Here is a 14193-nt window from a genome sequence, read left to right on the forward strand (position 1 = left end):
GAGTTATTTTTTATAAATTTTATTAAATAACTGCCAAATATCACTTCTGAGGCGGTGGTTCTTTTATATTGGCACTACGTGCTCCTTTTAGCACTTTTTTGGCCAGCTGGACTGGTCACTCTGCCACCAAGCGGCGAGCACATTGAACATTAAGAGAAATAACAATAAGTCGTAAATTTCCATAAACATGCATAGACGACGAACACCCAAGACGCTGAGCAAACCGCCGCCCATTCAAGGTCCACCTAAAAAGACTGTTCCCATAGCAGAACCGGTAGAGGACTCTGCACCGTCGCCCGACGGCGTGCAGTTCGAACTGGAGCTGTGCTGGTGCGTCCAGCAACTGCAGGATGCCCTCAACGGCGGCAAATTGAGCCCGAAACTTGGTGAGCAAAGCATGTTCAACTTTCCGCCAGACGATCAGTATTACTGACACCTCCTTTTAGCCGAAGACACCGCCAAGAACCTCAAAATCCTGACTAGCTCGACGGCGCCGTTGATCAGAAAGCGGCAGGTGATGAAGTTATCCATGGGCGACTACCGGGCAAAGATGCAGCAGGAGGAAAAGAAGATGATGTTGGGTAGGTGGACGGCCCTTTAAATTGAACTCATCTAATAAACTGTTTTCTTTTTGCAGCTTCCAAGCAAGTCAAGTTCACACCTGCCGTTGCAGCCGCAAAAAAGTCTAGTTTCGTGAAGAAGTCGGCGCTGTTGACATCTGGAAAAGATTTCCGCTTCGATTTTGCCGTGCCATCCACCGCCGACAATAATAAGAACAGCGGCGTCTCCACGCCCCAGCCAGTTCAGGCTTCCGGTTTCTCACAAAGCAGCACGGGAACACCCTTCAAATTCAACTTTTGCATTGAGGAGGAATCCGCGAACAACATCAACTTGAGCGGCTTGATGCTAACGTAGAAAATAATAATAAACAGTAATGATCAATTTAAGATGTTTCCAAATTGTAAGTATGCCATGAACCACATTTCATTTTCCCTCCGATTCCATTTCTAGCAGTTGTGGGCATGTGGGATATAGCCTCATTTCAGTTTACCTTCTAACATCGAACACATCACATAAAGTTTTATTTCGAGCAGAGGCTAAAACTTTCGTACCCATTTTCGTATCTCATTCTACAAAGTATTCGCCTACGTATTTCAAAATTATGTATACCATAATATTCAAAACGCTAAGCGAGGACCAACACCGGGAGGTTCTTGAGTGGCTACGTGAAAAGAACGCGGACTCTCCGAAAGTACGACGACAGTTCTCTGATGTCTATCCATTGGCTGAGATACTGCAGCGTGACTTTCCCCGGCAGATCGATCTCGTAAATTATCCAAAGCGCAACCGCATCTCGCTGAAAACCGAAAATTGGGAGGCATTCAATTTTAAATTCTTGTCGCGACACAACATGTCGCTCCACAAGAATTTTATCGAGCTTTTGGCAAAAGGATCGCATGGCGCCATTGAGGTACTTATTTACGAATTGATCCGCCTCCGTAAACAGCAGGAGCGCAGAGTTGCTAAACGGCAGGACCAGATTGCATCGTTCGAGAAGAAAGGTGCGGACACTGAGCAAGACGAAGATGCCAAGGGACTGGAGCAAGATGCGCAGAGCCACGACAAAGCTAAACCAGTGGAGCAAGACAACGTCGTCCAGGTGACCTCCAGGATGATCTTGTTCACTCGCTACGAGGAGCTTGCTCGAGAGTGCCAGGCAAAGGACTCAATGATCACAATGTACGAGCATCGCGTGAAACACCTCGAAAGGGCGTGCCAGTCCATGAAGGATGAATTGCAGCAGATCTCTGCCATCGTCAAGAAACTACCCGAGGCTATGCGACGCCTCTTCAAGCCGGCTGACAACTCGGCCCAGCCTTTGCCTTCAGCCAGCGGGTCACAATAGTTTTGATAACTATCCAATTATGGATTACCGTTGTAATCATCGTTTTTGTTCAATGGGATGATTGGAAAAGGAAGAAACAAGCCTGGACATATGGACCCTCTTTTTGGTCAAGCATGTGAAGACTACTGAAACAAAGGGCAACCGATCATCCCTTTTCTCGTTACATAAAAAAAAATTACCTTTCGGCTGGAGTTAAATAAATATTTTGCAAGATCTGCTATAGGAGTTCCTCAGTCGTCTTAAGCTTTCTCACATGATTATAACGAACAACAGCTTTACTTTGTAAATGGCTACAATATCAACGTATCGAGTTGGTCGCATATTTAAAACGTATACTTAATACAAGAACACAATCACTTTTAGCCTAGCGTGCGGCGGCTCCGAGTTCTGGCCCAATCACATCGGGCACAGCCTGAGTTGGAGCGTTGTCTGTGGGGTTGCAAGCGAGGACATCGCCTCTCAGGTACGCATTGAGGGATCCGACTGTGACTCCTTGTGATGAGGCGGTCGGGGTGGCAGCTTGAAGGGTCTCACATACTTGATGTTCGTCTTGAGGCACTCGGGCATCAGATTGGCTGGCAGCAGGCTACGCAGAAAGATGTGCGTCAGGTAGCCGGTGATACCCCAGATTCTGTGGTGATCCACCACAAAGACGGGTCCACTGTAACCGCTGCGGAACTGCGTGTGCCGGGTAGCTTTGGGCACAATCAGCGAGTTCAACGGCACACTGAACGCTTCCTCCACCTCTTCCAAGTTGAGACGCAGCTCCGAAATGCTAAAGTCGCGAACCATGCCAACCACCGGCACAATCGACGAGGTGCGCGGCAAGTGCAGCTGGCAGGACTCACCCCACACCTCGATGCGGTGGCGCGGCAAACCGACCTCCTCCTCAGTCTCGCGCAGGGCACAGTCCGCATGGCTTGCATCTTCCTCGTCCCGCCTGCCGCCGGGAAAGGAGATCTGAAAGCTGTGACTGCGCAAATGTCGTGATCGCCGCGTGTATAGCAGGGATACCTCGTGACTAGAAGGATACACAGCTTGTTAGAGAGCAGGGGGGAAACACAGCTTGGCATAACACTTACGTGCCCCGCTCCTGGCAGAGTAGGATGAGCACCGCGGACGTTTGCTTCTCCCGCCGACTGGGCGTCAGCGCCTTGGGACGCGGAAAGGCCGGCAGGCTGCGCATCTTCTCCAGACATCTACGCTGCGCCTCCGGCTCGAGTAGCTTCGCATATTCTTCAGCGGTCAGGACGCGTGGGTCCTCCGTTCGCCTCGGCGTAGCGGAGGAACCCAGGTGGCGTAACAGCATAGGCGCTGTGCGACTTGTCAGCACCTGCCACACGCCGCTGGCGGTGGCCAAGGACATGTTGCGCACAGCAGGATAGTAGTTTATTTCGAAATAGTAATAATTAAAGTTATTTTGACGCTTGTTTCAAATGATGAAAAAACGAACTTTGGAATTCAACAACTGCAACAGCAGGTGGACGGCCACCGTGGGTGCTGTTAGGCGCAACTAGTGGCCTGTTAAAGCTTAACAGTGATGTTAAATCAGCTGTTCAAAAATACCAACATTCGGACAACAATTGCGCATATTTATACCAAAAATAATTTAAAATCGTTAATTTAAATAACCTCTATAATGAAAAGAAAATTCAGATCAGCTTAGCTCAGATGATGCTACAGCGCAAAGCCCATGCACATGTCGAGTGCGTTCTGCCTGCATTTCTTTTTTAACAATCCCAGGAACTTTTCCCTTTTTCTTGTCGTAAAAAGCAATTAGTAATCATTAAAAAATACAATGTTTGTCTTTTTGTGTTTTTTATTTATAATTTTTCACTTAAATACAAAAAATACTCTTCTTTTCCTCTTATATTTTTTTATTTTTCCTTTTTTTTTTGTAGTTTTCCTTGTTATGATAAAAATATTCAAATAAAAATTATAAGCAAACAAAATGGCAAAATTTCAAAATTAAAATCATAAGAAAAAAAAACAGATTTACAGAATGACAAAATAAAAAAAAATTATAAAATAAAGAAAAGCTCCTTGCTGAATACAAAATAAAATATAAAACCGAGAAGCGGCACTACTACAAGCAACCCATTAGTTTAATTGACATTTTCATAAATGTTAGTATGTACGCGCATTCGTATGTCAAACACAAATGGTTCATTAATGATTTAAACAAAAAAAAAGTACACGCAAAAGTCTGCTTGGTTGCTATTTAAATAGGGTTTAAATTAAGCATAGCTGAAGAAAAGGCAACGCGGCTGCTTAAAGAACACTTGTTGTTGTTATGCTTGTTATATTTACTCGTTATATATATATTCGGTATATATATATAGTATATGCGTGGGTAGTTATATCCGATAAGTATACATTTATGTATAGTTCTAGCTCAGAGTGTGTCAGCTTGCTTGTAAAGTTGTCCAAAATATTATTAATTGATGTGTGGCTGCATGGCTCTGCTCTGCTCCGCTCAGCTCAGCTTTCTATAGGAAACCTACTCCGAAATATCAATTGGAATGGATGTGGTAAACGTCGGCGTCTCCAGCTCCTCGTGCTTCTTCATTTTGAGACTCTACACATGGGGGGAAGAGAAAACTCAAGTTGGTGAAAAGATAGTTTTGGGGGAAAAGTAGCCACAGATACGCACCTGTTGCAGCTTGTAGTGATTAATGATGTCCTGGTCGGCCGGGCACGATTGTGTGAAGGCGTCCAGCTGGTACATATGATACATGTAGCGCCACAGCGCCGTCAAGTGCGTCTGCAAGGAGTGAGAAGGAGGATTAGTAGTGACTCATAGGATGTGAATAATCAATAATCGATTCCATCAATGTCTATAAATATAAATTAAAACCCGTTTATCGTGGGTTTATCAGTACTCATAGTACTTTCGGTAGTACCCCTCTCCCATTGCTTACCGGGATCTCAAAGTCGACAAAGTACTTGCCCGCGACACGAATGTGCTGGAGTCGCGGCATCAGCTCGCAATCGAAGCAGCACATGGTGTCGCCGGTAAGGAACCGCGTATTACGTGCAGCCAAATGATCATTGATCTTGCGCAGGTGCGTGAGCAGGGCATTGTTCTTGGCCTCGTCCTTCTTCACCAGCATCAGCTTCAACTTGACGTACAGATTCTCGATCAGGGTGGCCACCTCCTTGTCCTGCACGAAGAGATTGTAGCCGCCCGGTATGTTCTTCATGATGTGCCTCTCGATCTTCTCGTTCTCGAGTATGGCCAGCCCATTGTCGATCAGGATGGGCGGGTGTGTGGCCTCAAAGTTGGTGCGGAAATCGGGCGGTGGCTTCTGCATATCCACCGTCGTCACCTTCAAGCTGATCGTCTTAAGCTCGGCCAGCAGATACAGGTCCATGAAGTACTCCTGGCAGAACAGACAGGCACCCTTTCGCCTTCCATCGATGGTGCTGGCCTAAAAGAAAATCAAAATCATTAGTATGTATAAATATAAATGGGATAATAATACATTCTATTAAATTTCAGGTTAATGTTAAAAGGTATTTCCTATTGAAAATTATCAGGAATTCACGCCTACTTTCCTATAAAAATATATTTCAATAATTATTCCCCATTATGTAGGTGCTTTTTCTATTAGATTCTATAAACAGGCCATTTAAATAAGTGGAATTTAAATATGAGGTTGCTGTCAGCGATACCATTAGGCGTTAATGTGGGTCACATTTACGGGCAACTGGTCAATTAATGGGCGTTCCGGGCTGACTTTCATATAATGCCCAGTGTCCAGGAATGTGAACGCTTCGCGTGCCAGCAATTACCGATAAATAAATCAAACAAAATTTAACGAAATAAAACAACATAATTTCCATGCCCATCATCATGTGACATCATCGAGGCGTCGCGTGATGTGCTTTGTGTGTGTGTTTACCCGACGGTTTTAGGGACCGGATGCGGCAACCCAAGACCCAAGACGCTCAGCAGTAGAGCCAATCCAAGCCAAACGAGAGAATTCTGCATCGCTGCACTGCCAAGGCCAGAGCCCGAGAGGAGATACATAAACATAACATTTGTGGATACACAGATAGAAAGATGAAAAGATACAAAGATAGATAGATAGATAGATAGAGAAGAGACTATATAGCTACAGGGGAAATAGGTTTGAATTGACCGCTCTTAGCATCTTAAGGTATATCAAGCGAATCTGAGCTTTAGTCAAGGGAAAGTTCAGCTTGGGATGGAGAACCACTTTTATAGATTACTAAATGTTTATATATCAAAGGGTTAAAACGATTTACTATATTTATAAGCTTGCTGATTAGTCTGTTTAATTCTCAACCAACACATCAGTTAGCCAAAGTCTGGAAGACTGAAATCCTTAAGGAACGAAAAGTATCTAAAGTTAAAGATGCTGATCATTTCCAGTAATACTTTAGTATTACCTATGGCTTCCTTTATTTGACTATATCTCTTAGCCAATGTCCACTGTAGCTTAGTGCTGCAGCAGCAGAAACAGCAACAAAAAAGCACATCAAGTGACGATGTCGATGCGGTGATGATGATGATGATGTCATCAGCAGTGTGTGTGAAGTTTACTTGTTGATTGCCGTTGCCTGCCTTCCTTTTTTTATACTTTTTGTTGTTTTTAATTTGTTGCCATTGCTTTTTTTGCCGCTGCTATTATTTATTTTTGTTGCCATTGCTATTGCCATTGTATTGCCGTTTTCGCCGGCTTATGTGCATATACGGGTTGTGTGCATACGCGTATTCGTTAGATAAGCCAAGCGGCACAGTTGTACCAGTAATTACCAACGATAGTACAGAAAATATATACATATAGAAATATAAAAAACTGTGTTCAAGAACAAGGCTGTCACTAAGTCAGTCAGTTAGTCAGCGAGTGAGGAAAGGAGTTTGACATTCGAAACTCTATAAATAAAACTCTAAAGCAAACTGAGAAACATTGAATATTACATATTAAATTATTAAATATTAGGTCTCATTTAACTCTAATTAATTGCAGATACGATATATACATATAATAGTCCACAAATGCCATGCCAAAGTTAATTATATTTTTGAAAATGATCATTTGTACAAGGCCACTTTAAGTTTTTAAGACTGGGTCAACACCGTGAAGCCATAGAAATGAGTCTATATCAATCATTATAGGCAATTAACAGCAAATCTAATTCAGAGCTTGGAAAATATGGACTACAAAACACACTCTCTGTTTAGTTTTAATTAAAAAGAGAACGAAAATCGAAATATTTTCATATGAAAATTGGTTGGGAATTTCTAAATTTAAAAATAGCATAACTTAGCCAAAAATGCATTAATCTTAAATCGGTTAACGGGGCTGTGTTAGTTTTTACTAGCCGAACAAATCTGCATACTACATTTAATATTTAAAGAAATTGAAAATTTGGTCAATTTTTGACAATTTTAATGATGTAACCCCTTATAAAATTTTCAAAATTTTGAAAAAATTAAATTTTTACCAGACATGTCTAGATCGATTCGCCTGTTGATGCTGATCAAGAATATATATGATTTATAGGGTCGCAAATGACTCCTTTATTGAATTTTAGCCAAAATTGTGATAATAAAACCGTATAAATCATACATTTTCCCCTTCTCATTTATATTTATCTCAATGAAATCGGATTTGATAACGAGGCGTCAACTGAGCGTTTATGTAAATTGAATTTTACGCCTCAATTGCAGACAATTAAAATATTATTTCAAATAAGGAGTTAATTAGCATTGCCCTCTGCATGTGTTTAAATGGCTTAATGACTGAACCAAACTAAACAGAACTGAAGTGAACCAACCCAACCCATTTTCCAGCCCACATAAACGCACAATAGTTGTGGGAGCGGTTTTTCCGTATCAATTTCTGGCGCGGCGCTTAAACGGTGCTCATTTGTGCTGGCACGAAGCATGGCATATGGGGTTATAGTGTGTGTTATTAACTGTACGCAATGGTAACACGTACGAGATTCCATAAATTCCCAACTGACACGGATTACTTTTCGGCATTCCATTCGCAGTTTTTGATAGTCTTTGGCTTCCACTCTTGACCCAATTCTTTTAACTTGGTTATGGATCGATTCTATATGTTCTGGGAAACGTATTACTGAAATCACTTAGCACCTTGTACCCTTGGATATCTCAGGGCTCAAGCAATATACATATGTGAATGAGTTGATGCAATTGACAGTGGAGATCGGAGACCACGATGTGTGGCAACGTCAAAAGGTCGCTTGGAGTCACTCAGGCAATCATTGCGAGTCGAGAGTGCACACGGATGCATATATACATGCCTCAAAGATACAGATACAGTTACAAATACAGCTACAGTTAGAGATACAGATACTAGAAACTAGAGATTGAGATACAGAGACCACGGCTGCAATTGGCGCTTTCAAAATAGAAATGACGAGGCAGGAAGGCCAGAAGACGCGAAAAGCAGTTAGCAAATGTCAAGTGTCACACACAGCACGCCTCAGAGATATATACTATATACGTTATATGTACTTATATGGCTGTGGCACATCTGGCTAATAAAAGCCGCGCAAGCAAAATAAATACCTAGCTTATTTCTCTAAAATACAATTTCGATTGCGGAATAAATCTATTATGGCAGTGAGTTTGAGTACAGGTGAGATCAGACTTATAGAAATCTTTGACTATAATATTCGAAAATAATAATCATACTTTAATTTGGAAAATGGGAAATTAAATAAGGTATTAGGTAAAAGATTCTATCTTTATATATACTAAAGAACTTTAAAATAGAATAGGAGCATTAGAGTTAGTTAGATTTAAGTTTAGTTAAATTTTAAACAAAGATTGAGCTGTTCCTGGTTTAAATTTAAATCAACCAAAGAGTGATCTAGTTAGTCCTTGCAGGAGTGATCAGTCAGAGCCCCCGGAGGCCCTAGAGGTTCCCTATTTTAATGAATATAAATTTGAATAAATCTTATAGTTACCATTTAAATTCCTTTGCCCTAATGTAGGCCACTAATATTTCCACCTTGACTGTAGGCAAACATATACTCAGACATATTGTGGGGCGCACTCAACATCTTCGATTTGTTTTCCTTTCAATTGTACAATTCGTGGCCCGATAAGATAAAGATGAAAACGAAAAAGTCAAATCAAATAAAACGAAATTTTGTTGGCTTTGCAACCAACCAGACAACAGGCAACGAAACAACCCACCCACCAACCCACCAACCGACCGACAACGAGAAATCATAAATAAGCCGAAAATGAATTTAGTGGAAATAGTGGCTATATTTTTGTTGACTGTTTGCTTTGGGATTTTATTTTTGGAACCGAACTGAACCGGGGTCCGCTCCCTGGTCGGTCCCTCAATGCTGACAGCTGCAGCGCAATAATTTTTCTTTTCGGTTCGTGATCATCCACGGATCTCTGGCGAGGGCAGATGTCAACCTTGAGCTAAGTGGGAGCTATGTGGGGAGAAGCTTTCTTTGCACTTGGTCGCCCAGTTTCTGGGCCACATACGAGCGCACACATTCCATATCTTATCTGGAACCCAGCGGCGGAAGTTATCGCCATGAGGATGGTGACGACGACGATGATGATGATGGTGATGATCATCAGTGTGTGGACGCGATGAAGTAATGGCCAAAATAATAGAAATACAATCAAGGCAAAGTGGTGCTCACAGGTGAAGTCAGCCGTCTGCATATCTTGGCCCACAAGTTATTTGGTAATGAGGCTAATGGGTTTTCCAAGACCAGGGAACAGAGGGAGAACTCCCAGAGGGGCAGCACTATGACAGGCTCAGATAAACTAAATATATCCCTAAGGGATCTATCCACTTGTAGAATTGTAGAATTCATTATGTTTACATATCTTTTCAGAACTCTTATGAGTTAATTGCTATTCCAGTTGGACAACAGGTAAAGGCGTTAGGTAATCAACTGATACCAAATAATGCACGAGTTGCGAAAGGTAATTAAAGCAGCAGGCGACACGAGATAAACAAAAACAGCAACAACAACAGTTGCCACCCACAATATGCATTTTAGAGGTGGGCAAAAGGGGTGGGGGAGAGGGTGTGGGAGTGGGAGGAGGATGACAAGCCTTTGCGTGCTTAAATGTCAGTCACACACCAACGCATACACACAGGTAGAAGCACGTGGAGGTGTCTTAAGAACCACAACACTTTGGCACATACTTGCAAGAGAAGAATAATTATTGCAAATTATCTTGGTTAAAAAAATACAAGAAAAGAAATATGTTTAGTGTTTAAGAAACCAAAGTAGACTTAAGCAGTAACTCAAAATCACTCACAGATGATGAGTTACTTAATGAATTTCCATGTAAGAAGGTCATGTTTTATAAATAGAGTCTGAAGGGAGGGCTTAAAAACGAAAACAGACATCATAAAATTTATTTATGAGAGGTGCTTATAATAAATTTATACTCAGTAGATTAATATTAATAGGTATGACTGCAAATAGTTACAAAACTAATAAACCAAATTAAGGTCTTGTGAAAAAGTTAAGTCGATCATAGCTAGGCTTAAAATATTTCCAAATATATGGATAAATATTTTGTTTCTACCGGACATGATTATATATGATTTATAGAGTCGGAAATGACTCCATCACTGCGCAGTTAGGTTATAAAAATAGATATGACACCATTCAATCCAACAAGTGATTTTTATTTGTTTTATTTTCTCTGTGTAAAAAGAAGACCCGAAGGGCTTTTAATATGAGAGAGCGGGTACTGTGTTTATCAGCACATTCAAGTACATGGAGCTCCAGCTCCTCAGCTCTACAGCTGCACAGTTCCCTAGCACCTCTAGCTACCCAGCTCCTCAAGCTCTCCAGCTCCTCCAGCTCCTTAGCTCTCATCTTGAATGCAACTCAAGTGGCAACAAAGCGGCGCATTTTCCTCAAGGCGGCACACAACTTGGACCACAACAATTGCTGGCGTTGTTGAGAGCCCAACAAAAGGCACTAAATTAGCTCAAGTTTTCATAAGAGAAGTAAGGAAGAAAGAGTATTCCAGCTTCAGAAGGTTAATATTATAAGAATACCTAACATACGTTATATTTAAGTAACGGACAGAGAGGTAAATTGAAGATCCTAAGCCTCAGATAGAAGAAGTTCTTGGATGTATCTTTAAATAGTATTCATCATTATTTGCTTTGGAATTTTTCTCTAGAACTTCCTGGGAATCGTATTAATTTTTTACTGTGTGCTTCTGGATTGCTATTTGTTTTGATTGCCGCTTTGTTTTGATTCGATTCGATGGCATGGCCAATTTCTGGAACTCTCGCGTGGGCGATGACTCGCGGCTAAGCCATTGGCTTTGGCTTTGGACATGGAGTTGGAGTTGCTTTTCCAAGTCAAAGCCAAAGCTAAAGCTGAAGCTAAAGTCAAGCCAAGGAGGCGGAAAAGCGGGCACGAGAAAAACCTGTTTAGCGTTCAATGATTGTTTTGTTTCCCCTCTCGAAGCGAACAAACGAAACAAGAAAACACATTTGTATTTGTTTGTTGCCTGCACGCGCGGAACAGAGAGGCATGCCACCACGATCCGGGGCTATAGGAATACATGTATATATATTTATATATAGCTTCGTCTTAAGCTGAAGCTTGGCTTTCCTCTGGCTTGCTGCAAATTGAACTTTCACTTTTTTCGCTGGGAATTGGACATGGAAATGGAAATGGAAATGGCTTTTCACGTAGTGCGCCTTGTACGGAATGAAGACTGTGTGTGATGGTGCGTCGTTGCCGCTTGTTGTAAAGTTATGTCAAAGATGCTTCTGTTTGTTCGTTAAGCTCTTCTGGAAAAGTTTTCCAGCCGAAAATTCAGGTGAGATGACAACGGCAACAGCAACAACAACAGCAAGAGTCAACAGGTGCGGCAAGCACTTTCTCCCACAAAAACAGGAAAAGGGAGCGGAGCTCTCTGTACAGACAAATTTTTGGTCATTGCTCATTGCATTTGATATTTGGTAATGGAAGGGGAGATACCAACTTTAGGTACTTTTGTACTCTCACTCTATATAGTATAGGCTTTAAATAACTTTATTTAATGAAGCAATATTACCATTAGATTCTAGTATAAGGAACCCAAGGATTACCTTTTCTTCCTCTCTGCGAAATGGGTATGGAAAAGGGGTACTAACGTCAAATACTTTATACCAATGACTAATGTAAGCTTAAAATAACTTGATCTTATGAATCATTGTACATTATATCCCATCCCTTTTAAATACCATAGTATTCCATTGTAAAGAACCCACGAATTTTTCCTTTCAGAAAGAAATACCTTTCCTTACTCACTGGATTGCTCATTGCAATTGTTAGTTTTTTTGGGGAATGGAATTGTTTAAAAATAATATTATAATGGTAATGGTACGGGGCCTGGAGGGGCACTGGAAGGCCGAGGGGGGGATTAGTCACGGGCAGACGACTCGCGAGGTGCGGCCGCCATTTGCGTGGGCTGGATGAGTGGTTAAGTTGAGTCGTCGAGAGTCGTCAGGTCGAGTTTGCCAATAGAATCAACAGAAACGGCAACGGCACTGGGCTCCAAAGTGTTTCGAAAACAATTACAATTACTTTGGCAAACAGTGGGAACCAACAGAACCGAGAGTCATGCTCGACTTACAAATGCGGTTAAATTGAAAGCTCACATCAAGGAAATGTAAAAATAAGATTCCCGTTTGACTCATTTAGCTTAAGTTAACTCTACATTAATTCTTTGCTAAAACCTATGTTTTTCCAAGAAATTCCAAGGCATCTTCAAATTTGCAATGGTTTTCATAGATCTTTTTATATTCCCTTAATTTATTTCAAGCTTTAACAAAACAAAAGATCTTAATTATGACTGCCTAGCATTGTGACCGCAAATGTAGGTGCTAGCTCTTCTGTTGTTTTTGTTATTTCTTCGATTCTTTCGGAGGGGCATGACGTATGCGTCAAGAAATTTAGAAATCACTAAAAGATAAAAAAACCCACCAATTCACACATACTACACCGCACACCGAGAAAGGGTCTCCGGCAGCGGAGGAGGAGGAGGAGTGTGGGGAAGTGTGTATGTGGAAGAAGGGGAGGGAGCAGCATTTGTTGAGCAATTGGCGCAATGAAATGTGATTAAAGTTTATAACAGATAAGAGAGCCACAGAAAATATGTTACGTTCCAGAATTAGCAGACTTTGTGCGCACGCACACATACAGAAGTTATAAAAACATACATGCACATACATAGTTGCAGAGGAAACAATAAACACATGATCGTTTAAGGGGCACCCGTTCCTAGAGATCGAAGATCAAGTCATAATATTCTATTTATGAAGAACTATTCAAATACTTATTAATAAGATCCATAAGAAACGTACTTAAAAGCTTTCTTATCGATCTCTGCAAGAATATCCAAGTTATTTCGCTCTGTGCAGTTTCTGCATGTGTGCTTGTGTGTGCACGATAGGGAGCAAGGAAGAAGAAGAGGCGCAAAGGAAACCGGTTTTGGCGATGCTTAGAAACTACAGCAAAGAACGGGTAACGGGGCAACGGGGCAACGGGGCAAACGGAGAACGTGAAACGGGTGACCAATGTGATAAAGCGGGGCTTGTGGGGGTGAGGGAGAGAGTGAGAACATCATATTCTGTTCTTTTTAACCAAATGTGACACACTGCAAAATGCCAGAAAGAAGCGGGCAAAAAGCGAAGACTAGGAAGAGGCAGAACAGCAGTTTGTGTGTTTTTTTTAAGGTTTATTGTTGTTGTGCCCTGGCTTTGTTTGCTTTTGCTTCTGCTGCATTTTCACTCTGCATGGAAATTTGCGCAGAGCGAAATGGAAAACCACACGGCACACACACTTGTACGCCGACTGTGTGTATGCAAAGCGTACCGCAAAATATGTATGCAGATATAGACATAATTTTTTGTCGACTTTTCCTCACCTTTATGATCAGTTCTATCTCGGGCACATCGAATTTGCTGCCTCCGTTCGTCTCCTGGATCTGCTGCTGCGCTTCACCGTCGGCGGCTGACATTGTCGTTCGAGTTGACTTCTGGGGGCGACTTCCGATCGAAAAGTTTTATCCGCGTGACGAGACGACAAAGTGCGTGCTTCTGTTCGATTCCTTTTCGCTTTTGTTTTGTTGTGCTAATTTTCTTTGCCAATACACACACAAACACCACTCACACACAGTATTTCTCGGAGGAGGCAGATACGGAAAAAAAATATGCCGCTGATTTGCGCGCTGCGAAGCCGAATGTAAATTGGAGTGACCGTCGCCGGCACGCTCAGATATACTGCGA

The 14193-nt window shown here is 41.8% G+C and overlaps 4 protein-coding genes across 4 annotated transcripts; 2 read left to right on the forward strand and 2 right to left on the reverse strand.

Moving 5' to 3' along the window:
- The first annotated feature begins 87 nt into the window (after positions 1-87).
- LOC110179548 (UPF0488 protein CG14286) lies at positions 88-947 on the forward strand. The gene is made up of 3 exons (XM_020947128.2): positions 88-386; positions 447-581; positions 638-947. The coding sequence occupies exons 1-3, from the start codon at positions 188-190 to the stop codon at positions 913-915; spliced, it is 612 nt and encodes a 203-aa protein (XP_020802787.2). The 5' UTR covers positions 88-187; the 3' UTR covers positions 916-947.
- Positions 948-1162: 215 nt separating this feature from the next.
- LOC110179605 (uncharacterized) lies at positions 1163-1906 on the forward strand. Its single transcript, XM_020947203.2, has one exon. It carries the CDS (start codon positions 1163-1165, stop codon positions 1904-1906), a length of 744 nt encoding a protein of 247 aa, XP_020802862.2.
- A 257-nt stretch (positions 1907-2163) lies between these two features.
- LOC110179547 (mitochondrial coenzyme A diphosphatase NUDT8) lies at positions 2164-3708 on the reverse strand. Its single transcript, XM_020947126.2, has 2 exons — positions 2989-3708; positions 2164-2927 (listed from the first exon to the last, which is right to left on the reverse strand). The coding sequence occupies exons 1-2, from the start codon at positions 3270-3272 to the stop codon at positions 2366-2368; spliced, it is 846 nt and encodes a 281-aa protein (XP_020802785.2). The 5' UTR covers positions 3273-3708; the 3' UTR covers positions 2164-2365.
- On the reverse strand, positions 3708-14161 carry Clic (chloride intracellular channel protein 5). Its single transcript, XM_020947052.2, has 4 exons — positions 13833-14161; positions 4828-5337; positions 4560-4670; positions 3708-4484 (listed from the first exon to the last, which is right to left on the reverse strand). Exons 1-4 carry the CDS (start codon positions 13923-13925, stop codon positions 4407-4409), a joined length of 792 nt encoding a protein of 263 aa, XP_020802711.1. The 5' UTR covers positions 13926-14161; the 3' UTR covers positions 3708-4406.
- Between the last annotated feature and the right edge of the window lie 32 nt (positions 14162-14193).

This window comes from Drosophila serrata, unplaced genomic scaffold (genome assembly GCF_035046125.1).
Source record: "Drosophila serrata isolate PLE 108 unplaced genomic scaffold, ASM3504612v1 contig_276, whole genome shotgun sequence".
Classification (NCBI taxonomy): Eukaryota; Metazoa; Arthropoda; class Insecta; order Diptera; family Drosophilidae; genus Drosophila; species Drosophila serrata.

Coding starts and splice junctions, on each gene's coding strand:
- LOC110179548 (XM_020947128.2), top strand. CDS start 188: ATGCATAGACGACGAACACCCAAGACGCTGAGCAAACCGCCGCCCATT. Junction 387..446: donor CAAATTGAGCCCGAAACTTG/GTGAGCAAAGCA, acceptor ACCTCCTTTTAG/CCGAAGACACCGCCAAGAAC. Junction 582..637: donor GGAAAAGAAGATGATGTTGG/GTAGGTGGACGG, acceptor TTCTTTTTGCAG/CTTCCAAGCAAGTCAAGTTC.
- LOC110179605 (XM_020947203.2), top strand. CDS start 1,163: ATGTATACCATAATATTCAAAACGCTAAGCGAGGACCAACACCGGGAG.
- LOC110179547 (XM_020947126.2), bottom strand. CDS start 3,272: ATGTCCTTGGCCACCGCCAGCGGCGTGTGGCAGGTGCTGACAAGTCGC. Junction 2,928..2,988: donor CTCTGCCAGGAGCGGGGCAC/GTAAGTGTTATG, acceptor GTATCCTTCTAG/TCACGAGGTATCCCTGCTAT.
- Clic (XM_020947052.2), bottom strand. CDS start 13,925: ATGTCAGCCGCCGACGGTGAAGCGCAGCAGCAGATCCAGGAGACGAAC. Junction 5,338..13,832: donor AGATAGAACTGATCATAAAG/GTGAGGAAAAGT, acceptor ATTTTCTTTTAG/GCCAGCACCATCGATGGAAG. Junction 4,485..4,559: donor ATCACTACAAGCTGCAACAG/GTGCGTATCTGT, acceptor CCCCATGTGTAG/AGTCTCAAAATGAAGAAGCA.